The sequence below is a fragment of the Pleurodeles waltl genome, chromosome 7, assembly GCF_031143425.1.
Source record: "Pleurodeles waltl isolate 20211129_DDA chromosome 7, aPleWal1.hap1.20221129, whole genome shotgun sequence".
Taxonomy (NCBI): Eukaryota; Metazoa; Chordata; class Amphibia; order Caudata; family Salamandridae; genus Pleurodeles; species Pleurodeles waltl.
In genome coordinates this window covers 1,345,533,086-1,345,560,082 of record NC_090446.1, presented here as the reverse complement: position 1 = coordinate 1,345,560,082, position 26,997 = coordinate 1,345,533,086, and the positions used below count along the sequence as shown (strand labels likewise).

The following is a 26,997-nucleotide window of genomic DNA, read 5'->3' as shown; positions in this document are numbered from 1 at the left end:
CTGGTGGCCCTGGACTGGGCACAAAGTCTGGTATCCCGAGCTGTTGAGTATTGCCATAGCTTCTCCAATCAGACTGCCTTCTCGGGAGGATCTTCTGTCGCAGCAGCAGGGGAGGGTCCTCCATCCAAACCTATCACACCCTCCACCTGCGCTTCTCCCCTCCCCTGAAGGAGTACAGGCAGAAGCTTAAAACATGGCTCTTTGCCCGCCAACAACAGTGTGACAAGGCTTGCAGCATCCCCAACCCCCCTCAGCACCTGGTGATCCCTCAGAGTGAAAAGATTGCATTATGCATAAACCAGTGTATTGTATTAATTAAGGGGCCCTTTGTAGTGCCAGCTGACTTGTCACTGGCTTTTGCAGGTGACACAGGAGCGACAAAACTCCAACTAAGACGTGCGGGCCGTTAAAAAGTGAAGGACAAGTCTGTTCCAAGCCTTGCTTTGCTCAAGATGTCCTGCAGGGGGAATGTCATGGTCCAGGGTCAATAAGAATTCCCTCAACTTCTGAGGTATGACCAGCCTCCTGCTAGCACCAGCCTTGGGGTCTCTAGCCTAAGAGTAAACGAGACAATTTTCCCTGTAGGTCCTGTGGGATCTACTGACATCCCCTGCCTCTTCTGCTGCAGCTTGACGGCTGAAGCCTTCAACAGAGGGGCAGGATTGCTGTTCAAGACTCAGTTCCTCCCTGTAGGGTCCCCCTGCCCCCAAAAGCTCTGCTGTGTCAGGCCCAATCTCCTCTGGGGCAGGTTCCTCAGAAGGGGCAAGAACATCTCCCTGAAGTGACTGATCCTCACATGAACTCTGGGTAGAGGGTAACCTTTTACCCTGCCTCTCTTCTTGGGAGCCGCCTGGGCCATTGTTCCAGGCTCCTTATTGTTCTCCCTGTCACTTGTCTTGTGCTCTAGTTGGCACAAACATTCTCTCAGGGATTCCCAGCATTGGTGCATGGGCCTGTAACTCTACTTCAGCCCATGTTGAAGTCTCCAAATCATTGCCCATAAGACACTACAGGAATGGATGACAACACTACAACTTTATTTTGTCCAGTATTAACAAACACCCCTGGACACACTGGTGCTGTGGCCTGGTTAGCAGGGTCCCAGCACACTTTCAATCAAAGCTGGCATCAAACAAAAGGCAAAATGTTAGGGAGTAACCATGCCAACAGTGCCATTTTCCTACAGCTCCATAATGGCTACACTGAATACTGGGAAGTTTGGTATCAAACTTCTCAGCACAATAAATCCTTACCAATGCAAGTGTGGAAGTTATTGAGAAATGCACACAGAGGAGAGGGCATCTTAGAGATGCCCCGTGCATGCCAGCCCAACTGTTAGTGCTTGGCTGACCGGTCTCTGCCAGCCTGCCACTCCCAGACAAGTTTCTGGCCACATGGGGTGAGTGCCTGAGTGGAGGTGCTTCACACCTCCCCCTGCAGGAACGGTAACACCTGGCAGTGAGCATCAAAGGGAGTCTGGGGAGATAATAAGAAAAACAAGGAGTCACCTCTCAGCCAGGTCCGCCCCTAAGGTGACCAGAGCTGAAGTCCTCCCAAAAGGGAGCAGGCAGAAGAAGGGTGTAGCCACCTTCAGGGACAGTAGCTATTGGCTACTGCCCTCCAGCCTTAACACACCCCTAAATTTAGTATTTAGGGGCGACCCTGAACCCAGGAGATCAGATTCCTGACGACCTATACAAAGAAGGACTAACTAGCTGAAAAACCGTGCAGAGAAGGAAGACAACTAATTTGGCCCCAGCCCTACTGGCCTATCTCCAACTTTAAAGAACCTGCACCGGCAACGCATCCAACAAGACCAACGACCTCTGCCGACTCAGAGGACTGCCCTGCAACTAAGAAGGATCAAGAACTCCTGTGGACAGCGGACCTCTCCAACAAAGAAAGAAGAAACCATCTTTAAAGGGACTCTCCTCTCACTCCAGAAGCGCGAGTCCCCACCACTCTGCACCCGACGCCCCTGGCCCATGTCCAGAGAAACCAATGACCCAGAGCAGACCCCCAGACGACTAAGACGCTGTATCCACCCTGGGCTGACCCCTCTGCACCCCCACAACTACACAAGCCGAGGGAATCCCGAGGACCCCATGACCGCCACTGCCCGGACAAGGATATCCGACGCCTGGAGAAGCACTGCACCCGCAGTCACCAGGCCTGTGAGAAATCGACCACCGGTGCAGCAGTGACCAGCAGGTGGCCCTCACCCTTGCCCAGTCAGTGGCTGGCTCGAGAAGCCCCTCCTGTGCCCTGCCTGCAACGTCTGAGTGACCCCTGGGTCCCTCCATTGAATCCTATTGAAAACCTGACACTCCGTTTGCCCACTGCACCTGGCCGCCCCTGTGCCGCTGAGGGTGTTTTGTGTGCCTAATTGGAATCCCCCCCCCCTCCCTCCCTGAGTACGCAGGTACTTACTTGCCAGCAGACTGGAACCAGAGCACCCCCTTTCTCCATAGGCGCCCATGTTATTTTGGCTCCTCTTTGACTTCTGCACCTGACCTTGTGTTGCTGGTGCTGGGTGTTTGGGGTTGACTTGAACCACAAACAGTGGGCTACGTATGCCCTGGAGACTGAACTTGAAAGTGCTTTACTTTCCTCATTAACCTAACTGTACTTACCTCCCCCAGGAACTGTTGAATTTTGCCGTGTGTTCACTTCTAAAATAGCTTATTGCCATTTTATGAAAAACGGTGTACATTATTGTTTTGGTTCAAAGTTCTAACTATACCAATGCAAAGTACCTTACATTTAATGTACTTACCTGCAATTTGAATCTTGTGGTTCTAAAATTAAGGAAATAATATTTTCCTATATAAAAACCTATTGGCCTGGAGTTGTCTTTGCATGCGTGTTCTCATTTATTGCTTGTGTGCATAACAAATGCTTAACACTACCCTCTGATAAGCCTGAATGCTCGACCACATTACCACAAATAGAGCATTAGTATTATCTATTATTGCCTCAGTCAAGCCTCTTGGGGAACCCCTGGATTCTGTGCACACTATATATCATTTTGATATAGTATATACAGAGCCAGCTTCCTACACGAGCTTTGCAGTTCGTAAGGACAAACTCCCAACCCATATATTCAGTATGGCCACACTGCACTTACAATGTCTAACAGTAGACTTGAACACTGTAGGGGCATATTGCTCATGAAGCTATGCCATCACCTGTGGTATAGTGCACCCTGCCTTAGGCTGTAAGGCCTGCTAGAGGAGTGACTTACCTCTGCCACAGGCAGTGGTTTGTGGGCATGGCACCCTGAGGGGAGTGCCATGTCGACTTTGTCTTTTTCTCTGCACCAGCGCACACATGCTGCAATGGCAGTGTGCAAATGCTTGGTGAGTGGTCCCCCAGTGTGGCATAATACATACTGCAGCCCTTGGGGGCCTTCCCTAGCCACAGGGCCCTTGGTACCATGGGTACCTTTTACAAGGGACTTAACTGTGTGCCAGGGGTGTGCCACTTGTGGGAACAATGGTACCGTTTTTGGGAAAGAACACTGGTACTGGGGTCTGGCTATCAGGATCCCAGCACACTGTCACGTCAACATCAATATCAGGAAAAAAGTGGAGGGGTAACTATGCCAAAAGGGGTACTTTCCTTGACTTGGCAAATGCAGAGAAGCGTTGCAGGGAGTTTGCAGGGTTTGTGGGGACCAGCAAGGACCAAGTGACCCAGTCTTGGCAGGTCAGGGTCAGCCCTCGGCAATCAGGAGAGTCAGCAGGAATTGTAGGAGCCCCCCTGCAGGACCCTCTGGCAGCAGGCACAGGGAGGCTTCAGCAGCACAGTAAAGACGGATGCCCATTTTGCAGGGGTTGCAGAGAGGACATTGTTCTGGGAGCTGGAGAGTGCTGGAGTCGGTGCTTCTTCGCACTAGGAGGACTGAAGAGCCAACAACGCTTGACTACGACAAGCAGACGTGGTACACAGGGGTTCCAGCCAAGCAGCTCTAGCGAGGTACCACAAACTTACCAGTTGCCTGGAAGATAGGTCAGACCTCTGAAGAGCCACAAAACCACCACCTGTGTGGCAGAGCCTAGGAGGAGGATCCCCAAGCCAGTCGTCATTGAGGTGCCTGCAGATGCAGGGGAGTGACTCCTTCACTCCAAAGGAGATTCCTTTTTGCTTTCCTAAGTGCAGGCATAGTCCCAGTCTTTGCAGAATTGGGAAACAAAGTTGCAGTAGGAGACCTATTTGTTGCAGTCTTGTTCTGTTTCCAGCGAACAACAGCAGCGGTTCCGGTGTCCAGGTTGTAGCATTGTCTTGCTAAGGGGACTTCCAGATGTTCCATTAAGTCTTCCAGACAAATCTGCCTCAGGGGAGCCCTTAAATACCTCAGGAAGGGGTTGGACACTTACTGCAGTGATTTGAGGGGGGGGGGTTAGACATTACCCAGCTGGACTAACCAGTCAGATGCTCCCAGGGGCCTCTGCTCATCTTATTTCCAAGATGGCAGATCCAAGTGGCCACCTGGCAGAGCTCTGTGCACCTCTGTAAGGGAGGAGCTGGACGGGTGTGGGGGGGGGGGTGGTCACTCCCCTGTCCTTTGTGTGGTTTCACGCTAGAGCACTGGTGCAAACCTGTTTATGCAAGAAGGGCATGAAATGTCCCCCTCGAAGCAGTCTGGTGTCGCTCAGAGGCACCCCCATCCCAGGCCAGAGACACTTATTTCTCAAAAAGCGCTGCTCACATCTCTGTCCTACAAGGAAATCCTTTGTTCTCTCTGCCCCTGCCCGAGTTAGACTCAGCCGCAGAAGGGCAGAACAGTGTCTGGAGAAGGCAGCAGCATGGGCTGACATGCATACTCTGCAAGGCTGTTCAGGCACACATGGGGCATCTCCTCGGGAACCCCCAAAGTACATGGTATCATGCAACTTGCACTGGAATCAGCATACATGCCTAAGTTTGGTGAAGCCATTATGTAGTTGGACAGCCCATGTTGACCAGTGTCCACTTCATACCTTAAGATTACTTCCTCGCACTTACAAAGCCCAGGAAATGGAGTCTGGGGTTTGTAGGGGCACCTCAGCTCATGCAGGGGTACTCTCTCTTTGAACCATACACCCTGCCCTGGGGCTCAAGGGCCTACCTTAGGGGTGACTAATAGGGTCAGAGTGCAGTGACCATGGTATAATGCAAACCTTGTATCTGGAGTGAGGTGCATGCACTATTTCTCACAGGCTGCAATGGCAGGCCAGTAGTCAGTTGCTGTGGGCCCCTGTGGGTAGCACAATACATGCTGCAGCCCATGGGGGACCCCTGGTGTACTAGTGCCCTGGTTATCTATGTTCCTTGTATTAGGGACTTACATGGGTGCACCACTATGCCAATTGTGGGGTGTAAAAGCTACCTCACAACTGAATTTAGGGTAGAGAACACTGACACTGGGGTCCTGGTTAACAGGATCTCAGTGTACTATAGGGTAACACACTGACAGCGGGCAAAAAGTGGGGTGGTATCTATGCCAGAAAGGTGCTGCTTTGCTACAGGATGCATCCTGCTTTACGGGTGACTTACACCATTGCACATGCAGTGATAGGGTACCTGGCACAGCAGTGAAAAGGTACCTGGCACACAGGGGTGTGCGACAGTCGTCTTTCAATTTAACTTGTACCAACACATGCAGTCTGCAATGGCAGCACTGTGTGGGTTTGGTGAGGGGTCCCTGGGGGTGGCACGACTAGTGCTGCAGGTCTGAGACCTTCCTCTGCACCCCAGGTACTAGAGGTACCATTTACTAGGGACTTACAGTGGTAGCTAAAGAGTTTGCCGTTTGTGCAAAACAACTATGCTGTTTTGGGGAAAGAGATCTGGCACTTGGGACCTGGTTAGCAGGGACTCCAGTGCAGTAGCAGTCAAAGGCACATCAGAAACTAGGCATACAGTGGGGGCTAACCATGTCTAAAATGGATGCTTTCCTACACAGATAGATATATGTATTCTCTCTTTCTGGGTCCACTCGTGCAGCGCAGGACTATACATTGTCTCATCGCACTTTAACTTTGCCCTGACGCTCGGCTGACGTGGCGCAGGAGAACCATTGACGCTCAAGGCCTCTGTCCTCTGAGCCTGCTTCTTGGTCCGCTCCGCGCTTCCCCAAGTTTCCGGGAGCCGGAGTGACCCCCGCCCAACTTAAGGAATTCTATGAGGCCATGCGCCTTATCTTTGGGCTTACTGACCCTGCTACAGCGCCTTCAGGCCCAAGGGATTCGGTTGAGGGGCCTTCGGGTTCTGCGCCGGCAGCTTTGGTTCCAGCCACCGAGGTCCCCTCCTGATCCGCTCACGGATCTCCATCTGCGCTGGTTGCACCACTGAGACCTTCCCTGGTGCCAGGTCAATTGTCGGTGCTACCAACGTCTGTAGTGCCCACTCTTGATGTCGACCCGATCCTTATCCCCGACGACTCTGAGTTGGCCGACACCGCCTTTGTGTTCAATGGGGCTTACTCACCCCAGGTCGTATTTGGACCCAGTTTCCTATGGGTACGAATTCGGGGAAGGATTGGAGGGGGTCCCTGGGCCCTTATGAATTCCAAGATGACCCATCTTTGGACTGGGCACAGGAATTGGGAAACACCAGTGGACTGGACGCTGGCATTCTGTCTCCTCCTACCATGGCTATGGCTGAGGGAGTGACTTATGGTATGGTGATCAGTAGGTCGGCCGAGGTCCTTGGCCTTCAGCTACCTACTGTAGAGGTCCGGTCCAACCTCCTGACGTAGGTGTTTCAGCCAGGGGCATCCACATCTGAGCCCCTTTTACCTTTCAATGAAGCCCTCACCAATGTCCTTTTGGGTATGTGGTCCAAACCCAACACAGGGGCCCCTGTGAATAGGACTATCGCATGCCGCCATCGGCCTGCTCCGAACGACCCTAAATTTCTGTCCCAACAGCCCATGCCTGAGAGCATTGTCACCCAGGCTTCCTCTTCAGGCGCAGTCTCTTCTGCACCCCCGGACAGGGAATCAAAAAGGTTGGAACAATTTGGGAAAGTTGTTTTCTTCCTGCAGCCTTGCGCTGCAGTCCGTGAACACTACATGCCTTTTGGGCTGCTATACCCACTCTTTGTGGGATACGGTTGCGCAAGTCCTGCTGCAGATACCAGAGGAGGCCCGTGCTAATGCCTCCCAAGCTGTCAATGGGGATGGACACGACCGACTCTGGGCAGATTGGTTGTTACAACAGTGGCCTTCAGATTCCATGCCTGGTTGCGTGCGTTCTTGTTTTTCTGGGGATGTCCAACAGTCTGTCATGGACATGCCCCCTTGATGGCTCCCGTCTCTTTGGAGACAAAGCGGAGACTGCCTGGGAGGGATTAGAGGATTCCCAGGCCATGGCTTGGTCCCTTGCTCTTTCCGCTGTCCTTCAGCCCCCCCCCCCCCCCCCCCCCCCCCCAACAGTCCGCTTTTCGCCCCGGCTCCCTGTCGCATCCCCCCTTCCAGCCACCCATGCTGTTCAGCCGCCGTGTGGATGGGGACGCGGAAACTCGCGTGGACGTGGGACAGGGAACCAGAGGTCTGCCCAGTCGACCTCTGCCCCTGCTGCAGCCTTCAAACCCTCCTAGTCCATCCCCTCACTCCCATCCAGTTGGCGGCAGGATTCGCCATCACCTGCCCCACTGGGAATCCATCACTACGGACAGGTGGGTTTTGCAGATCGTTTGAAAGGGCTACTCCCTCCCTTTCGAATCTGCCCCACCGACCATGCCTCCATCACTCGGCCAACTCCAGGAGGATCATTTGGCACTTCTCCGCCAGGAAATCGCGGCTCTCTTGGCCATGGGAGCTAGAGAAAAGTTCCCTGTACATAAGTAGGTCGTGGTTGTTATTCCTGCTACTTTCTGATGCCGAAAAAGGACAAGGGCTTGTGTCCTATCCTAGACCTTTGGGACCTCAACTACTTCCTCAAGAAGGATAAATTCAAAATGCTCACCCTGGCTCAGGTTCTGTCTGCCTTAGACCCAGGAGACTTGATGGTAGCATCGTACTTGCAGGATGCTTATTTCCACGTCCCATCCTGCCTGCCCACAGACGTTACCTATGATTCCTGGTAGGTCACAAGCACTATCAGTTTACCGTGCTCCCCTTTGCCCTTACCAGCGCCCCTCTGGTGTTCACGAAAGTGATGGCGGTGGTTGCAGATTAGGGGTCTCAGTTTTCCCCTACCTGATCACTGACTGTTGAAGGCGGACTCACCCCAGAATGTCGTCTTCCACCTTCAGACTACGGTGAACCTCCTGCACACACTGGGGTTCACTATAAACGTGCCGAAGTCACACCTGACTCTCTCTGACGCTCCCTTTCATCGGAGCAGTTCTAGACACAGTGCAGTTTTGGGCTAATCCTCCCGAACAGCGAGTCCAAGACATTCAGGCTATGATTCCGATCCTTCAGTCTCAACGAAACCCAAGACTGACTCTGAGGCTGCTGGGCCTCATGGCCTCCTGCATCCTGCTAGTGACACATGCCGGATGGCATATGCGGGCTCTGCAGTGGGACTCGAAGTTCCAGTGGGCACAGCATCAGGGGAATCTCTCCGACATGGTCCAGATCTCGGAGGGGAGTGCAAAAGACCTGCAGTGGTGGCTTTCGAATCTGCATTAGGTCCACTGCAGATCCCTCTCCCTTCCCCAGCCAAATCTATCTGTAGTGACAGATGCGTCACTTCTGGGTTGGGGTGGCCACATGGGAGAGGCGGAGATCAGAGGCCTCTGGTCTCTGGCGGAGTCTGGGCTCCACATCAATCTTCTGGAGCTCCGGGCGATCAGGCTTGCGTTGAAAGCATTTCTTCCCTCTCTCAAAGGGAAAGTAGTGCAGGTGTTCATGGACAATATTACCGCCATGTACTGCAACAAACAGGGCGGAGTAGGGTCTTGGACCCTTTGTCAAGAGGCACTACGTCTCTGGACATGGCTGGAACATCAGGGTCTTGTCCTGGTGTTTCAACATCTGGCGGGTTCTCAACGCCAGAGCGGACAAACTCAGACGTATTTGCACAGCCGATTACGAATGGCGTCTCTATCCCGAGGTGGCACAAGGTCTCTTTCAGCAGTGGGGAGAGCCTTGGTTAGATCTGTTCGCCTCCACAGAGAATGTTCAATTTCAGCTGTTTTGCACGTTGGAGTTTCCAAGGCAGCACTTGCTCGGAGATGATTTTCGTCTCGAATGGAACTCCAGCCTCCTTTACGCCTATACCATTTCTGCCCGGAGGTCTCAAGAAGATCAGGAACGACCTTGCCTAAGTCACCTTGGTGGCTACGGACTGGGCACAGAGTATGATATCGAGAGCTATTGAGTATGGCCATCGATCCTCCACTCAGACTGCCTCTTCAGGGGTTCTCCTGTCGCAGCAGCAGGGGACGGTTCTCCACCCGAACCTGTGCAATCGCAGCCTTCGTGGGTGGAGATTGAGCGGCGATAGTTGCCGACACTTGATCTTCTCCCCCAAAGTGTGTGGTGATATCTTGGCAGCCAGGCGTCCCTCCACCAAAATGGTATATGCCTGTCTGCATAAATTTGTGCCATGGTGCACAAACAAATCTGTTTTATCCCCTTTCTGCCCACTAGCTGAGGTTATTTTGTTCATTCTTGCTTTGGCCCAGCAGGGCTTTGCTTTGGGCACCCTTAAGGGGTATTTATCTGCCATTTCAGCCTTTCTTAGGTTACCTGATCAGCCCTCACTCTTTAAATCTCCTATTGTGAGTAGATTCCTAAAACGTCTCACCGATTTATTTCCTCACACTCCATTTATCATGCCTCAGTGGGACCTCAATCTTGTCCTTACTTATTTAATGTGTACTCCTTTTGAGCCGATGCACAATTGTCCCTTACAGCTCCTCACCTTCAAAACTGTCTTTCTTGTTGCCTTCACCTCTGCTCGCAGGGTGATTGAGCTTCAGGTCCTTTTGTCCAAACATCCATACTTGTCTGCTCACCCTGACAGTGATGTTGCACACTAAAGCTTCTTTCCTTCCAAAGGTGGTTACGCCTTTTCATGTAGGCCAGTCCATCACCCTTCCTACTTTCTACGCACCCCCACATCCTTCCCATGAGGTGGAGAGACTCTGCCGTCTGGCCCCAAAAAGAGCATTGGCGTTCTATCTTAATCGTATTAAAGTTTTCCGGGTGTATGATCAACTCTTTGTCGGGTATGTGGGTGCGAAGAAAGGGAAGGTGGTGCAAAAACTTACCTTCTCTCGATGGGTACTTCTTTGCATCAAGATGTGCTACACTTTGGCCAAGAAGCGACACCCTGAGGACTTGCGTGCTCATTCCACCAGAGCATCTGCTGCTTCCACTGCGTTAGCAAGCAGAGTTCCTGTCGTGGATATCTGCCAGACAGGTACGTGGGCGTCCCTGCACATGTTTGCTAAACACTACTGCCTGGACAGTCAGGTCCGTCGGGACTGCTACTTTGGTTGTTCGGTCCTGCTGTATTTCCTAGTATGATCTTGGTTCGCAGCCCATCATTGAGGATGGCATTGCTTGGGTATCTATTCTAAGATAAGTAATCTTCTACTAGAAGCCTCTATCAGATGTACAAGTTACTTACCTTCGGTAACAAAATATCTGATAGAGACATATTGTAGCTACAGATTCCTTACCTATCCACCCATCCTCCCTGCTTGCGAACTGATTTCTAGGGACAGGGATTCCCCCTTCAGGTACGTAACTCTGGCACATCAATCTCCGTGCTCTAAGCGGCTCTGTGCTTTGGCGTGGAAAGTAGTTAAAAAAAAAACTGACTTCACTTCGCTGAGGTGGTATCTATGTACTGCTCCCAACATCATCACGGCGACTACAACACCCGTGAAGTGGACCGACGCACAGCGGTATTGCTTGAAGAAAAATCTCCAGATCCAGTCTGACGCCTGTGGGAAATTCCAAGGTGAGGAATCTGCAACTAGAATATGTCTGTAGGAAGCTGGCTCTGTATATACTATCTCAAAGTGAGATAGTCCATGGGTTCCCCAAGAGGCTTGACAGAGGCAATAATGGATAATACGACTGCTCTCTTTGTGGTAGTGTGGTCGAGCAGTTAGGCTTATCAGAGGGTAGTGTTAAACATTTGTTGTACACACACAGGCAATAAATGAGAACACACACTCAGTGACTTAACTCCAGGCCAGTAGGTTTTTATATAGCAAAATATTATTTTCCTAATTTATTTTAGAACCACAAGATTCAAATTGCAGGTAAGTACATTAATTGTAAGGTACTTTGCATAGCTAAAGCTAGGACTTTGAATTAAAACAGTAATGTGTACAGTTTGGCATAAATGGCAATAAGCTATTTTAAAAGTGGACACTGCAAAATTCAACAGTTCTTTGAGGTAAGTACAGGTTAGTTTTTGAGGTAAGGCACTTACACGTTCAGTCTCAGGGGCATAGGCAAGCCCACCATTGGGGGTTCAAGTCAACCCCAAACACTCAGCAGCAGCAACACAGGGCCAGTCAGGTGCAGAGGTCAAAGAGGGGCCCAAATAACATAAGCGATATGGAGACATGGGGTGCTCTGGTTCCTGTCTGCTAACAGGTAAGTACCTGCATCCTCGGGGAGCAGACCAGGGGAGTATTGTAGGGCCCTGGGGGGGCGAGGGTCCCAAACAGACACACCATATACACCCTCAACGGCAGGGCTGGGGCGAAGGCAGTTGTTGTCTTCCTTCTTGTCTGCGGGGTTTTTCAGCTAGGCAGTCCTTCTTTGTAGGTTGTCAGGAATCTGATTTCCTGGCTTCAGGTTCGCCCCTGAATACTCGATTTGGGGGGGTGTTTAGGTCTGGGGCAGTAGCCAATGGCTACTGTCCTTGAGGGTGGCTACACCGTCTTTGTACCTCCTCCCTTGGGGGAGGGGGGCACATCCCTATTCATGGGAATCCTCCAAAATAAGATGGAGGATTTCCAAAAGCAGGGGTCACCTCAGCTCAGGACACCTTAGGGGCTGTCCTAACTGGAGGGTGACTCCTCCTTATTTTTCTCATTAACTCCTCCGGACTTGATGCCAAAAGTGGGGGCTGTGTGCGGGGGGGGTTGTTCATCTCTACTAGCTGGAGTGCCCTGGGGCTCTGTAACACCAGGTTTGAGCCTTTGAGGATCACCGCCAGGTGTTAGTTCCTGCAGGGGGAGGTGTTTAGCACCTCCACCCAGTACAGGTTTTGTTCCTGGCCACAGAGTGACAAAGGCACTCAACCCATGTGGCCAAAAACCTGTCTGGATGTGGCAGGCTGGCAGAAACTTGTCACTAGTAGTTGGGCTGGTATACAGGGGGCATCTCCAAATCTCTAAGATGCCCTCCGTGTGATTTTGCAATAAAACCCACACTGGCATTAGTGTGGATTTATTGTGCTGAGAAGTTTGATACCAACCTTCCCAGTATTCATTGTAGCCATTATGAAACCGTGGAGTTCGTGTTTGACAAACTCCCAGTCCATATACTCAGTGTGGCTACCCTGCAGTTACAATGTCTAAGTATTGGCTTAGACATAGTAGGGGCATAGTGCTCATGCAGCTATGCCCTCACCTGTGGTATAGTGCACCCTGCCTTAGGGCTGTTATGTCTACTAGTGGGTTGACTTGCCTCTGTCACAGGCAGTGGGTTGTGAGCATCGCACTCTGAGGGGAGTGCCATGTCAACTTAGTCTTTTTCTCCCCACTAGCACACACAAGCTGTGAGGCAATGTGCATGTGCTGAGTTAGGGGTCCCCAGGGTGGCATAATACATGCTGTAGCCCTTAGAGACCTTCCCTGGCCACAAAGCCCTTGGTACCAGGGGTACCTTTTACAAGGGGCTTATCTGTGTACCAGGGCTGTGCCAATTGTGGAGACAAAAGTACAGTTTTATGGAAAGAACACTGGTGATATGGCCTGGTTAGCAGGGTCCCAGCACACTTTCAATCAAAGCTGGCATCAACAAAAAGCAAAATGTTAGGGGGTAACCATGCCAACAGTGGCATTTTCCTACAATGTCTCTACCAGATATTTCATTACTGAAGGTACGTAACTTGTAAGGTTTCCGCTTAGAGGTTGATAGTGGCAAAATTAGATAATACAGATGCTCTATTTTGTGGTAGTGTGGTCAAGCAGTATGCTTATCAGAGGGTAGTGTTAAGCATTTGTTGTAATCACAGGCGATAAATGAGAACACACTTAGACTTAACTCCAGGCCAATAGGTTTTTATATAGAAAAATATTATTTTCTTAATTTATTTTAGAACCACAAGATTCAGAATTCAAGTAAGTACAAAAATTGTACAGTACTTGGCATAGGTGAATATGGGACTTTGAATTAAAACAGCAATGTACACAGTTTTGGCCAAAATGTCAAATAGCTATTTTAAAAGTGACAGTGCAAAAATCAACAGTTCCTGGGGAAGGTGGTAAGTATTGGTTAGTTTTTCAGGTAAGTAAGGAACTGCTGGGGCCTGGTTAGCAGAGTCCCAGCACACTTTGAATCTTAACCAGCATCAACAAAAGGCAAGTAGTTGGGGGGGTAACCATGCCAAGAGAGGTATTTTCCTATACATGTACTTTATTACTCCTCCTATTGCTTAATGCCCAAAAAGAGCCGAGGCCCTTGTCCTACTTTGGATCTTCAACCAGTCAATTTCTTCCTGTGGAGGAGAGATTCAGTATGCTCATGTTGACCTAGGTTCTTTGTGCACTGGAGCCAGAAGACTTGACATTGGCATTGGTCCTGCAATCCCTCATATCCTACCTACGGTTCAAGGTGTTTCAGGAGCATTTTTTTGGCGTCCTTCCTTTTGGCCTCACCTATAGCCCTGAGGTTTCAACAAAGGTGAAGGTGGTGGTTTCTGCATACCTTCCGAGGTTGGGGGGTACCAGTCTTCCTCCTGTCTCAACAACTGCCTGTTACAGCAAACATGCAGAGTCCGGTGTGGCCCACCTCCAGAAAATTGCAAAATTCCTTACATCTTTGGTATTCATAATCAATGTGCACAAGTCAGACTTGACAACTTCAGAGGTTCCTCTTCATCTGAGCTATCCAGGATACTGTGCATTTTCAGGCCTTCCCTCTGGAACAAGTCCAGGACATTCATGCTATGTTGTTTGTCTCAGTAGGGATGGTTCTGAGGCTTCTTTGACTGCTGGCCTCCTGCATCCTACTTGCCAGCAAAGCAGGATTGGCCGTACCGGGCATCAGGCGTTTTCTCGGGAGGCTGTAAGAGCGGGGGCCGGTTTTATAGCAGTGCAGCAGCTTTAAAAGCACCTCAGGAGTTACTTGTATATCCAGCTTCAAGTATCTTTCGAACTCTGATAAATGTACCTGAAAGAGAGAGATTGGGGTTTTATCTAGTGGGAGTTTTGATTCATCTAAGGTAGTGCAGAGGGTTAACATACCTGCTGCAAAGAACGTGTTCTGTACAGATCACTGAACAGTATTTTATGTGCAATGCTCAGCAGGTTACTGCTTTTTTGAAGAGAGATCCTTTTGTTACTGTGCAGTTCATAACTTAAGATCATAATCTAGCACTGTGAGCTATGAACTGCCATCAAAGAGTTGCACGCAAACTACATGGTACAGGTTTGAAAGTTGTTTTTGTCCCGGGTTTTCATTTGCTTATTTTGCTAAGAAGGGTTTGATTGGGTAGAGACAAATTAATAAAGTCAACCCTAACTGCTGTTGGGTTCTGAATCCTGACCAAGCACCCTTACAAAATGCCTAGCATTAGGGACGACATATGAATCCTATACCTTGTAGTTCCCTTTGTCTTATGTAACATTTTCTATACACTGATTTACACATGTATGATTCGTTGTGTCTCTGTGTCTGTCTCTGTCTCTGTGTCTGTCTCTGTGTCTGTCTCTGTGTCTGTCTCTGTGTCTGTCTCTGTGTCTGTGTCTGTCTCTGTGTCTGTCTCTGTCTCTGTGTCTGTCTCTGTGTCTGTCTCTGTGTCTGTCTCTGTCTCTGTGTCTGTCTCTGTGTCTGTCTCTGTCTCTGTGTCTGTCTCTGTGTCTGTCTCTGTGTCTGTCTCTGTGTCTGTCTCTGTGTCTGTCTCTGTCTCTGTCTCTGTCTCTGTGTCTGTCTCTGTGTCTGTCTCTGTGTCTGTCTCTGTGTCTGTCTCTGTGTCTGTCTCTGTGTCTGTCTCTGTGTCTGTCTCTGTGTCTGTGTCTGTGTCTGTGTCTGTGTCTGTCTCTGGGTCTCTGTGTGTGATATAAAGTGCTTCAACACCCTACCATAGTAAGAGAGGCGCTATAAAACATATGAAATATACGTGAGAGAGGGGCTATGGAGAGATGAGGCACTGTTTGAGGATGGTGGTGAGGGAATCATTGAAGAGAGCCCCAATAAAGATTGCTGTATCCTGGTGAACTGTAAGGTCATAATCACTGTGCTTTGGAAACGCAAACAATTGAATATATAATGAAAGATTTGTATGAGAATGCACCATGTCTGCCATTTTTTCCTAACTTTCTTGAGGGGGTGAGGGTGGGAAACCCCAGCCTGTCCCTGCCTCCCCCAACAAGGCCCATTGTAGTGGTCAGGCTCGCTTGCCATGCACCCAAGGCTGCGTGTCTGACAATTTGGGTTCCTAGTCCAGCCATGCTTGCAAGGCATATTTGATTTTTGCAGCGAGATCTGAAGTCTGTGGGCCCACCACCAAGGGAATCTGATTCCATCCAGGTTTTGGAGTAGAATGCAAAAGATCTGCAGTGGTTGCTGTTCAACCTCAATTTGACCTTCAGCCGACCCCCAGCTAGAACAGATGATGTTGACAAGTTATTGCTACTGTGTTGGGGAGAGTTAGAGATTAGAGGTCTCAGGTCTTCTGCAGAGGTGCACTTGCAGTTCAGCCTGCTGGAGCTGCAGGTCATTAGCTTGATGTTTGAAGCCTTTCTACCATCCATCAAGGGGGGGCTGGTTAAGGTTCTCGCAGACGACAACACTCCCAAGTGGTATTACAACAAACAGGATGGGGAAAGGCCTGTGCCACAAAGCCCTGCGTTTTTGGGTCTGGCTGAATCGCCAGGCAATCTTTGTGATAATACACCACCTGGTGGGATCTTTAAACACCAGAGCAGACTAACGTAGCTGGCTGGCTGCTCCTAGCAGATCACAAATGGCAGCTACATTCAGAGGTGGTGCAGGCATCTTCCCATAGTGTACTGAGAGTCCTGGCTTCTTAATCTATTCCTCCATACATGGAGATTGAGGGGCAGCAGTTGACTGTCTTTAGTCTACCTCCCAAAGTAGTCAATGTCATCCTGGAAGCCAGGCACCCTTCTGTGAAATCTGTTTACGCCAGGCCATGCACTGAGACAAGTATATGCCTTGGTGTGGCACCCATTGCAGGCTAAACTGTCATGTGTTACTGATGATTTTCATCTTCGGTCCAGCAAAGGTTTGCAGTGGGGACTGTTTAAGTTTGTGTCAACCATTTCACCTTTTGTGACATTTGCAGGACCAACTTCTTTTTCATTTCACCTGTTGCGATGCCTTTTCTCACAGTTTTGATCCACGTTTCCTAATAACCTTTCTAAGTGCCACAATGGGAACCTAATTTGGTCCTTACTTTCCTTGCGTATCCCTTTTAAGCAGTTGCACCACTGTTGCTTACATCTCATTAAGGTCAGCTCAGATCGTCACAGGAATGAGCTTTCAGGCCTTGTCGATCTATTTGGACCTTCTTTCTAGACGAATTGGTGGTGAAGACTAGAGAAGCTTTTGTTCCAAAAGGTCTTACTTTCTTGTTGGACAGTCCATCACTCTTTAGGAGTTTTATCCTACCTTGTCACTTTCAAGAGGAGAGACTCTCATTTGAACCCCAAAGAGCACTCTGTATTAACATTGATAGTACCTAATGTAGGAAAGTGCTCCTTTTTGGCATGGTTACCCCACCCCCTCTTTTTTTTTTTTGCTTGATACTGATTCTATCAGTATCCTGCTAACCAGCACTGGTGTCCTTTCCCTAAACTGCACCATTGTTTCCACAATCTGCACACCCATGGCACACAACTAAGTCCCTTGTAAAAGGTACCAAGAGCTCTGTGTCCAGGGAGGGACCCTAAGGCCTGCAGCAGGTATTATGCCACCCTAAGAGACCACTCACCAAGCACATGCACACTGCCATTGCAGATTGTGTGTGTTGGTTGGAAGAAAAGGGTAGAGTCGACATGTCATCCCTCTCAGGGTGCTGTGCCCACAAACCAAAGCCTGTGGCATTGGTAAGTCACCCCTCTAGCAGACCTTACAGCCCTATGGCAGGGTGCCCTATACCACAGGTGAGGGCATTGCTGCATAAACAATATACTCCTACTGTGTCCAAGTGCATTCTTAGACATTGTAAGTGAAGTGTAGCCGTATTGAGTATATGGTATGAGAGTTAGTCATTACGAACTCCACAGCTCCATGATGGCCTTACTGAAAACTGGGAAGTTTGGTATCAGACTTCTCAGCACAATAAACCCACACTGAACCCAGTGTTGGATTTATTGTAGAATGTACACAGAGGACATCTTAGAGATGCCTCCTGTGTGTTACCCAACCCTCTACCTCTTGTGTAGGGCTGGCTTGTCTGTGCCAGCCTGCCACTAACAGACAAGTCTCTGACCTTGGAGTAAGAGCCTTTGTGCTCTCTGGAGTCAAGAACTTCCTGTTACAGTGCCCAATGGCATTCCAGCTAGTGGAGATGCCCGGACCAATCCCCACGTCTGGCAGGAAAATTAGGAAAAACAAGGAGAAGTGACCACTGCAGCTAGGACCTCCCCTAAGGTATCCAGAGCTGAAGTGATCCCCTCTCTGCAGAATCCTCCATCTTGTTTTGGAGGAGAGGGACCAATAGGGATCGGAATGTGCCCCCACCTCCCCAAAGGGAGTGGGCACAGGAAGGGGGTAGCCATCCTTGGGGACATTAGCTACTGCCCTATGAACCCTATAGCGCATCTAAATTTAGGATTTAGAGGCACCCCTGAATCTTGCTCTCCAGATGCTTGGCAATCTGAAGAGAAAAAGAAGAGGTGATCCCTGCAGTGAAGACTCCACACAGCTGACTTCGACCTCCAGTTTACCCTGGGTTCACCCTTCCTGGCCAACACAATGACTCCTGAATCCAGAGGACCCCCTGTCAGCAAAAGATTCCCTACGCCCAAAGGTACCCCTGCATCTGCAACCCCTGGCCTTGGGGAATCCTAGGGTCCAACAACGTCCAGCAGGCGCCTCTTTCCTGTCCAGCCTTTGGTTTTCCAGAATCTAACACCTGCTCCCCCCACCCCTCCTCCTCCTCCTCCTCTTCCCTCCCTGGACCCAGACTGCGGCATCTTTGTGACCCCCCAGGGTTCCCTCACTAAAATGCTTTTGGCATCCCATGCTGTTTGCACCCTGCACCTGGCCGCCCCTCTGCTGCTGAGGATGTATGTCTGGTGCTGACCTGTGGGGCCCCACCACCCTCCAGTGCTTGTTCTCTCCTTGCCCTCCGACCCCCTCAGGCCTGTGTCTGAAACCGTGGGTACTTAACTGCAATCTGTTTTCTTCCTAGTGCCCCCAGTCCTCTTAGGAGCCCATTGAAAATCTGACGCCATCTACGACCTCTGCACCCAGCTGACACTGTGTTGCTGGTTGTGCACTTTTTGGGTTGACTTAAGTTTTGACCTGTGGACATCCTAACCCCCTGAAGACTGGGATCGTAACTCAAGTACTTACTTGTTAAATGTGCTAAAACTTTTCCTCCCCTTGTGTGGTTCCTATGAGAAATTGCACTGTCAACTTTTAAAATTGAAAAAGTGTTACTTGCTTTTTCTGCTGCACCTAAACAAAGTACATTTGATACACATGCTTGATACCTACTTAAAACTGTACTTACCTGCATAAAAGACCTTTTGGTTCTAGTAATAAAGTAACAAAATATTTTTTTGCTGCATAAAAACATTGGGCTGGAGTTGAGTGAGTCTTGACTGTGTACAACAAATGCTTTGCACTACCCTCTGTTAAGCCTCTGAGGAAAACCTGGACTCTGTGCACACCGTACCTTATTTTGGTATACAGAGCCAGCTTCCTACAGACACCCTTTCTAGCTGCAGATTCCTTACCGACCCACCCATCCTCACTGCTCTTCAAGCTGATTTATAGGCATAGGGATGTTTCCTTTCAGGGCCCTAGTTTTCTACACCACTGCTCAGGGTTCTTTATAGCTATGCACTTCTGGTGTGGAAAGTCATGAAAAAAAAAACTGACATTGGCGCACTGTGGTGGCACCTATAGAGGGAACTATGCATGTCTCTTCTGGCGCAAACAACGCTGCCTACTGGCACTCAGGGATGCTGCTTAGGGAAACGTTTCTGGACACCTGGAGATAATTCTAACGTATCTTCAGCTGGATATAGTCTCGACCACACAAGGCGTCACCGAAGGTAAGTTACTTGTTTATGATTTTCGTACTCTATAGGCATTGTTTGTCAAAGAAGGCCAATCCATCAAGCATTGTCCACACAGAGGCATGGTATTCATGCATCTGAAAGACTTCTAGTTACTGATTCTTTATCTAAGAATATTCCACAGGTGTAAGACTGCATCTGGAATTTAGTTTTTGAGCCGTGCCTTTAAGTGGCGTCCACGTCGGAAGTTACATGTGTAGTGCCCATGTAAGTGCCACCCCAGCACCCTAATCAGTTTTTCTTTTCCATACCATCTGCACAAATCCGTATTGAGCTCCCCTCAGTCATTTTTTAAAATTTTGTGAGGACTCCACGGCCTGCCCAAATTGCAGGACCATGAATCTGAAGGCCATTGGTGAGTGGGCCAAGAAGCTTCTGGCCACTCACCTCGTGACTCCTCACTGCTCCAGGTCCCTTTGAGGGAGATCCTTGGGTCCGCTCTGAGTTGCTCGCACCAGTTATGGTCACAGTCTCCGAATTCTTCAGGTGAGTCCCTTAAGAAGTCAAAGCATTCTTTGACTTCTCTGTGCCGGTCCCGTTCATCAGAGGAGCCAACGGGGACAACTCCACAGTTCCACGCCCTTTTCCCTCAGGTCGTCCCTGTGGATCCTGTGCTTGACATTGGGTCTGCCCCAAGCTTCCTGGGCCTTATATTTTGCTCAGAACAGCCTTGCTTTGGGCCCAGTTAAAAGGTATCTTTTGCCCATCTCAATAGTCTTGCATTTGCTAGATCAACCCTCCCTGTTAGTCGCCTGTTTTGACTCCTTTCCTGAGAGGTTTGCAGTACGTTTCACTCCCACACACCTTTGGTTATTCCCTAATAGGATCTTAGTTAGTTCTCATTTTTTGTGTGCATGTTCACACTTTTAGCCAATGCACAGCTGCCATCTGACATTGCTTATCAAAATTGTCTGCCTTGTAGCCATAAGATCTGGCAGGAGGGTTAGCGAACTGCAGGTGCTTTCTATCAATCTTTTTTCCTGATAAAATCAGTCCTTAGACCAGCGGGTCCTTTTTAGCTAAGGTGGTAACACATTTTCACGTCGAGCAAAGCATCACGCTGCCTACTTTATTCACTCTCGCCTCACCTTCCCACCCCCTACTAAGGAAGAAGAGACTCCACCGCCTGGATCCAAAAAAGCAATGTCTTGGTTCCGTGATTGTATCAGGTTTTTTTGTGGACGATTAACTCTTTATTGGATTTGAATCTGCGAACTAAGAGAATCGTCTCCAGGTGAATTGTCCGTTGTATTAAAAATCTACTACACAGTGGCCAAGAAGGAACTCCCAGAGGGCTTGCCGGGTGACTCCACCAGAGGCAATACTAAGACACCTTGCTAACACAAGGAGTCCCAGACACCTCTGTACACATTTCCAGAGCTTTTTGCCTGGACAGGCAGGTTCCCCTTTATGGGCATTTTGCCTATTAGTTCCTCCAGGACTTCTTGGTTTAACAGATTTGCAGACCCACCTCTGGGGAGATTGCTTTGGTATCTAGTCTAATGTAAGGAATCTGCTGCTAGAAGTATCTATCAGATACACAAGTTAATTACTTCAGTAATTTCTTATTTGGTAGGGACTCTAGCCGCAGATTCCTTACTGACCCTTCCATCCTCTGTGCTGTAAACTGTACATTTCACCCATAAAAGAACCTCCAGGACATTACTTTGACATACAGGGTCAAACCACCTCACTATGGCTCTGAGTTTCGGATGCAGAACAGTAGTCTGGAACTGAGTTTAGCATGCTGGGTATCACCTATATCGGCACCACTCATGTTACGCCTGGCAATGCTGACGACGCCACGCAGAGTCAAACGACGCCACCTACCGGCACACACTGTTCAAAAAACATCCAAATCCAATCTGACACCTGGGCAGTATTCTAAGGTAAGGAACCTCTGGCTAGGTAGTTTCTACCAGATAAAGTCTTGTCGAAGGTAAGTACATATTTCATCACGCCAATAGCATTCATGCAAACACCAATGTAATTGACAGGTGCCACAGACATTGCCTATGGAATCCTGCTTGCTAAGGAATCTGGGTATGTGTGTAACAATCTTGTTGGCAAACTACTGAATATTGTGTAATGCGTTCAAATGTATACGTTTTTTTCCCTGTCGTCTTACTTTTCCCTGTTTACTTGTAGGTTCTCTCTGACCTGAAGGCTGACAACCAGAGACTGAAAGATGAAAATGCCGCTCTGATTCGTGTTATTAGCAAACTGTCTAAGTGAGGAGTTCACATGTGACAAAGGAATTTACTTGACCAGAGTGGAGCTGAGTGGCTTCGGAGTCATGGATCCTTGATCAAGTTCAGAGGATCCATCAGCTCGTTCCTCTCGCTGGCCCGGTAGTCTACAACCCGTCTGACTTGTATGGTAGCCACATCAGTGGACAAGTGGTACCGTATGTACGAGGTGGCCATTGACGGCCCTGGCATGTAGTCCCAGACGGCATGACTACTGTGTGCTCACCCTGGAGGCCAAACAGAACCTAGGATTCTTACCGATGGATGGATGAAAAGGACAATATATGTTCACTATATAGTTTTATACTCGTTTTCTCTTCATTTTATATAAATATATATTAATATACACACAATTGAATGGAGGGCTGCTGTATCTAAATCCGCCTCTCTGTTCAGAGTTTTCAAACTCCATTATTTCTTTCCGGGCACTGTAAATAGTAAAGCTAAAGGCAGCAGTGGTGCAGTCATTGTAATGGCATTCTTTGATTGTTTTGAGTTGGTGCCCTTCTTACTCGCTCTCAACCCAAAGAAGAAGCTCCTCATATCGTTTGTTAGAGCAGCGATAGGTAGCGTTGTGCCCGTGCTATTGGAGAAGTGGGGTGGCTTAGACCCCACGCAGAGCAGGCTCTCCAAAGTTTCGGCCACAATTTCCCGCGTTCTCTCAGTTTACGGAGCACTCTTTACATCTGAGTCCTCCACGTGTCTCCTTCGACTATTCTGCTCTGGTCCCTTACCTCCGAGACCGGGGAATAGTTGACAAGGTATGCTGCTCAGGTTGGCCATCGGGGTCGAGAGGATAGCCTTGATTAAAGCTGCTCTAATTTAAGCTAAGAGCACTGGTTCACATTGAGAACGGACTCATTAACTCTGCGTATTTGTGATTTAACCTCTGTGACCAAGTGTTAACTGAGCACACAGACCGCTCTGGTTTTAGTTTCTCGCCAATAGGCATCCTCGCCTCTCCGTGACCCTGATTTGATTGGTTGCAGCTGTTTGTGGTCATTCGTGTGATATTCACTGTAGGCTTTTACAACCAAGAAAATACCTACTACTTGTTCTCTATTCCTTACTGCTATAGTAACGAGTAACTTAATGTATATTTGACCGTAGTGGCTGTGAGAATAAGGCCAAATATGAGCTGCATGGTGTGTACACTTATTGCCAAAAGCAGTGTGTGGTGGAGAGGGTGAACAGCCTTCACCCACTGTGATCTCCTTGTATTTAACTGTAATTAGAGCTTTGTGGCTATTCCTGACGTGTTTGCTCAATGGTTTCTTCATCCTCTGTGTGCACTTTCGGTGTCCACGCCCCTCGTCCCTTGTCCAGGTTGTCTTTTCCCAACATGAAGCAGCGTTATGCCCCAGTTGTTGATACAGTAGCTTGTACCAGAAGGAGGCTACAGATGCTCACCAGCCTGCAGCCTGCCTTAATCCCAGTGCCAACTGGGGCCTTCTTCAGATGTTGCACTGATATCCTCAATTGAAACTTAAGATTTGTTGTTGGCTGTTCTTTCATAGTGGTTCTTTGTTTCCAAGTTACCCCAGCTCGATGAACATATGCTTGAAGTAACTGGCCTGTATCATTGGTGAAGGTTTAGCTAATGAAGCTTCACTGTGCGTAGCATGTGACTGAAGAGGGGCTGCAGTGTTAGTTGTCCCGTTATACTCCTGGCTTGACCACAGTTGGACCCAGACTGTCCAATCAGACAAAGACCAAACTGAGAGCAGGAGTGAGAGACAATTCTCAACTGATGGCTCCAATGACAAAGTAGTGTAGGAACTTAAAACACCAGTGGAGCAGTTTATACTCTGCTAAAACCAAAGCATGAGGCTGACTTAATGAAGTTTTGTACCCGATGTGAAGACCAACTGTGCGGTTAGTTTACCTACAGGCTTTGTACTTCATAAATGTAGCAGATGTTTTGAAGTGTGCCATCCTCTCGGTGGATGGTGGTTCTTCTCACATTGCTACATACTGCAAGTGATTTTACTTTGCCCTCCTCAGAACCCTCCATCACATTTCTGCTGCCCGTGGTGAACTCATTTAAATTCCTTTTTTTGTTGTGAGCACTTTTCTCTCTGCGCCTGACTTGTGGAAGCCGAACAGTTGAAATGTGAATTTTTGTTTACCTTGCTTTAACCAACCCAAATCTTTTCCTATACTTTTTTGTTTTTATACAGCTATTGAATTTGAGTCCGTACTCCCACGAGGTAGTATACGAGGGTGGGGTGAGATGGGATGCTCCCTATTCTGAATCGGCCGACAGCTGCACATGTGTAAATGTTGGAGTAAGCAAATGGCTTCATTGCTAGGCGGTATTTCTGTAGAACTTGTTACATAGAATGAACAACTGTTCTGCTTAAGACATTGTTCACCGAGGTTGTCACCTTGCAGCATTTAAACCAGGGCTGGAGCTCTACTGTTGCATCTGAGGAACGCTGCTCGTTTTCTTCATTGCAAGCTGGTTCCGTGCTTCAGAAGTGGAGAACTGATCGTCTGGGTTTGGAGGAGGCTGCCTGCGTTTGAGGGTTTGGCCTCTTGTGAAAGCCTTGGATGAAAAACCGTGCGGCAACTCTTTAACTTTGATGTTGTCACATACACCCTTGTGTGCATAAATCCACCGATAATCAGACTGTTCTTTGTAACTCCTTCACAAAGTCGCCTGTTGTCTTTTGATCATTGTCTCGTGCAGGAATGCTTAATGGGGAAGATCGGGAGGGCGAATAAGCCACTCAGCAGCCACCAGTTCCCCTTCTACTGGTAATGCCCATGCCCCACCACCCCAGGGTAAGTAAAGGAACAGTGTCATTCCAGTTAAAAATAATGCCGTAATTACGATCAAATGGTCACTGAATATAAACACAAATAAGGTTGCGTCGGAAGTTAGTGAAAGTGAGCACATGCTCTGTTAAACGTGATACACGTGTGAATAAAGTGATCAGTGTGTAAACCGAAACGGCCCGTTAAGTCCATTAGAACTACTCCGAGGGTCTGTAGCACAAGTCAGCAATGTGTCCCCTTCAGTGATATGGGCTCATCGTCAGGACTCTACGGTGAGGCAGCCACAGAGAAGGATCAAGGTGGAATCAAGGGCACTGGATGAGTAGGTACAGGAAGGCATGGCAGTGCGCTGGGTGTGCGCCGGGAGCCGAGGCAGTGCCCTAAGATGTCTGGAGCTGCGACCAAAATATCTGAAGGGCCAGAGGGCCTTGGACCCCCGGGGCCGGGAGCAGTGCCCAAAACTGCCACATTCGTCCTGCAGCCCATTAGAAAACGCAGAATTGTTGAGAGGTAGTCAACGTCCTGCTTCGTCCCTATTTTGGAGCAAGACACGGATTGCCTCTCAGCAGTTCTGCGGTGTTTTGACTGGCTGTGGCATGTGTTTGGCAACTTGGGGCACTGCTACCGGTCTCAGTCCCAGGCCCTCTGGCCCTTCAGATATTTAGGACATAGCTCCAGACCCCTCGGGGACACCCCCTCTGGTCCCAGCCAGCAGGCTCCCATGCCTTCGTGTTCCTACTCATTCTGTGCATTGAATACCGCTTTGATCCCACTTCATTTCTCTCGGGCTCCCTTTCACTGTAGTTCTGATGACAATCTCACATTTATGAAGAGGATCAAAATGACACTGGCTTGTGTCACTTACCCTCTATGAATAATTCCAGTGGACTTAAACAAGTCTTTCGGTTCTTAATTTTATGATACGCAAACTGATCAATGTATTCATACACATGTATCACATTTAAGAGAGCAGTAAACCCATTCCCACTGGCACTCACTTTCATGAAAATCTTGTTTGTGTTCATATTAAATTATGCCAGTTGGTTCTAATTGCTATACATTTCTATTAGGGGCCAATGTGCTTTTACTTAATTTGTCACACCCGGTCCCTATTGAGCGTCTGGTTCCACGTGTGTAGTAATGCAACCACTCTGCCCAGCGGCATGGTCTCCCCATTCTGCTGTGTTGCGTGAGTAACTCCACGCCCTTCCTTGGGTGTCTTATCTCAAAGAACCTATGCACAATGCTCCTGTGTCGCTCATTGGTGCCACTAGATACTGTTCAACGTACCCAGGTTTCCCCTCTTCAGAATACAGCTGGTGCGCCAACACAAACTTAAAACTAGAGGATTGGGGGGAGAAGTTTTGATTTTTAGGTTAAAGGATGTGCCTCTTTCCATTGCAGTGTCACTGTTCAATAGTCCACGGTTGAAGAAGACCCTGGTTTACAAATGAAAAGTCGAGTGAGTCTGTTAAGACTCAGGCAGTGTATGTCAGTTGGCTCATCTCACATTTCGACCCCAGTGCACCTACCCTCTGTGCCACCCAAACCACAAATTACTGCCATGTTTCTTAGTTAACTGTGCCATGCTAACACAAGTACAAAAAAGCAGCAAGTAATAATGTCAGTGCGACTGAGTATATTTGTATATAGGGGAACTTATTTTATATACGTACACCATGTCGCAATGTGCAATATGCATGGGTTTGTTTTTGTTTCAAGAGAAAAAATAAAATATATATATATTGTATTTGTTACAGAAGCTCTGCTGCAACTTCGTTAAAGCACATGGCTAGAGGTGTGTAAAAAGATAAACACCAAATCCATGCTTGTACTTGTTGGAATGTTTGTATTGTATTATTGTGCGGCATATATTTTTTTTTAACAGCTTACTATGTGGTGAGGATATGAGCAAGTGGGAGGGCAGTTCCTTAAAGACTGTTATTCAGGTATGACACGGCCAGAAAGCCAACAAAAGAACCATATATTGTTGGCATGACTGGGAATGGCCAAGTCGCTTGATAGACTTGAACAGCACCTGCTGACTCGCTGTACAGACAGGCTGGTTTCTCCCGCAAGGTGTGTGATTGTGTAAAAGGGGTGTGACTGCACCGCGGACTCAAAGGGCTAATCCAGGTCGCGTTGTTATAAGCACCTCGTCTTCCTTGTTAGTGCAAAGATGCTAGTTTGTAAATCTTGACGAAAGTGAATATCCACCATGCAATTAAATGTTCTCACTCCCACTTGCAAAGTTCTTCGTGCTTCCCCCCCGGCGCTTACTTTTAAAATATGCCATAATAAAGTTTTATGAGTATTTTATTAACACTGGAGCGTCTACTTCCCATATTTTATCAGGAGTTCGTGGATTTAAATCAATTTTGACTTGCTTTAATTTTGTCTCGTAATTCAGATGGCAGCAATGAGATAAGGGAAGTGGAGCATTTGTCATAAGAGGGGTGTATACCCAACTAAAGCAAAGGAACTATGGGCCACATGTAGTGAACTATTTTGTGGTCACAAACCCTGTTCACAGAAGCTCTGGGCTTGCGACCACAAATTG

At 48.6% G+C, this 26,997-nt stretch overlaps 1 protein-coding gene across 1 annotated transcript in view; it reads left to right on the top strand.

The window, feature by feature from the left end:
* The window catches only part of PPP1R12C (protein phosphatase 1 regulatory subunit 12C), a 615,622-nt gene extending 588,860 nt beyond the window's left edge, over positions 1-26,762 (top strand). The window contains exon 22 of the mRNA XM_069201799.1: positions 21,556-26,762. Coding sequence (XP_069057900.1) covers positions 21,556-21,642 — 87 coding nt within the window. The 3' untranslated portion in view covers positions 21,643-26,762. The remainder of the gene's footprint in view (positions 1-21,555) is intronic.
* Positions 26,763-26,997: the final 235 nt, after the last annotated feature.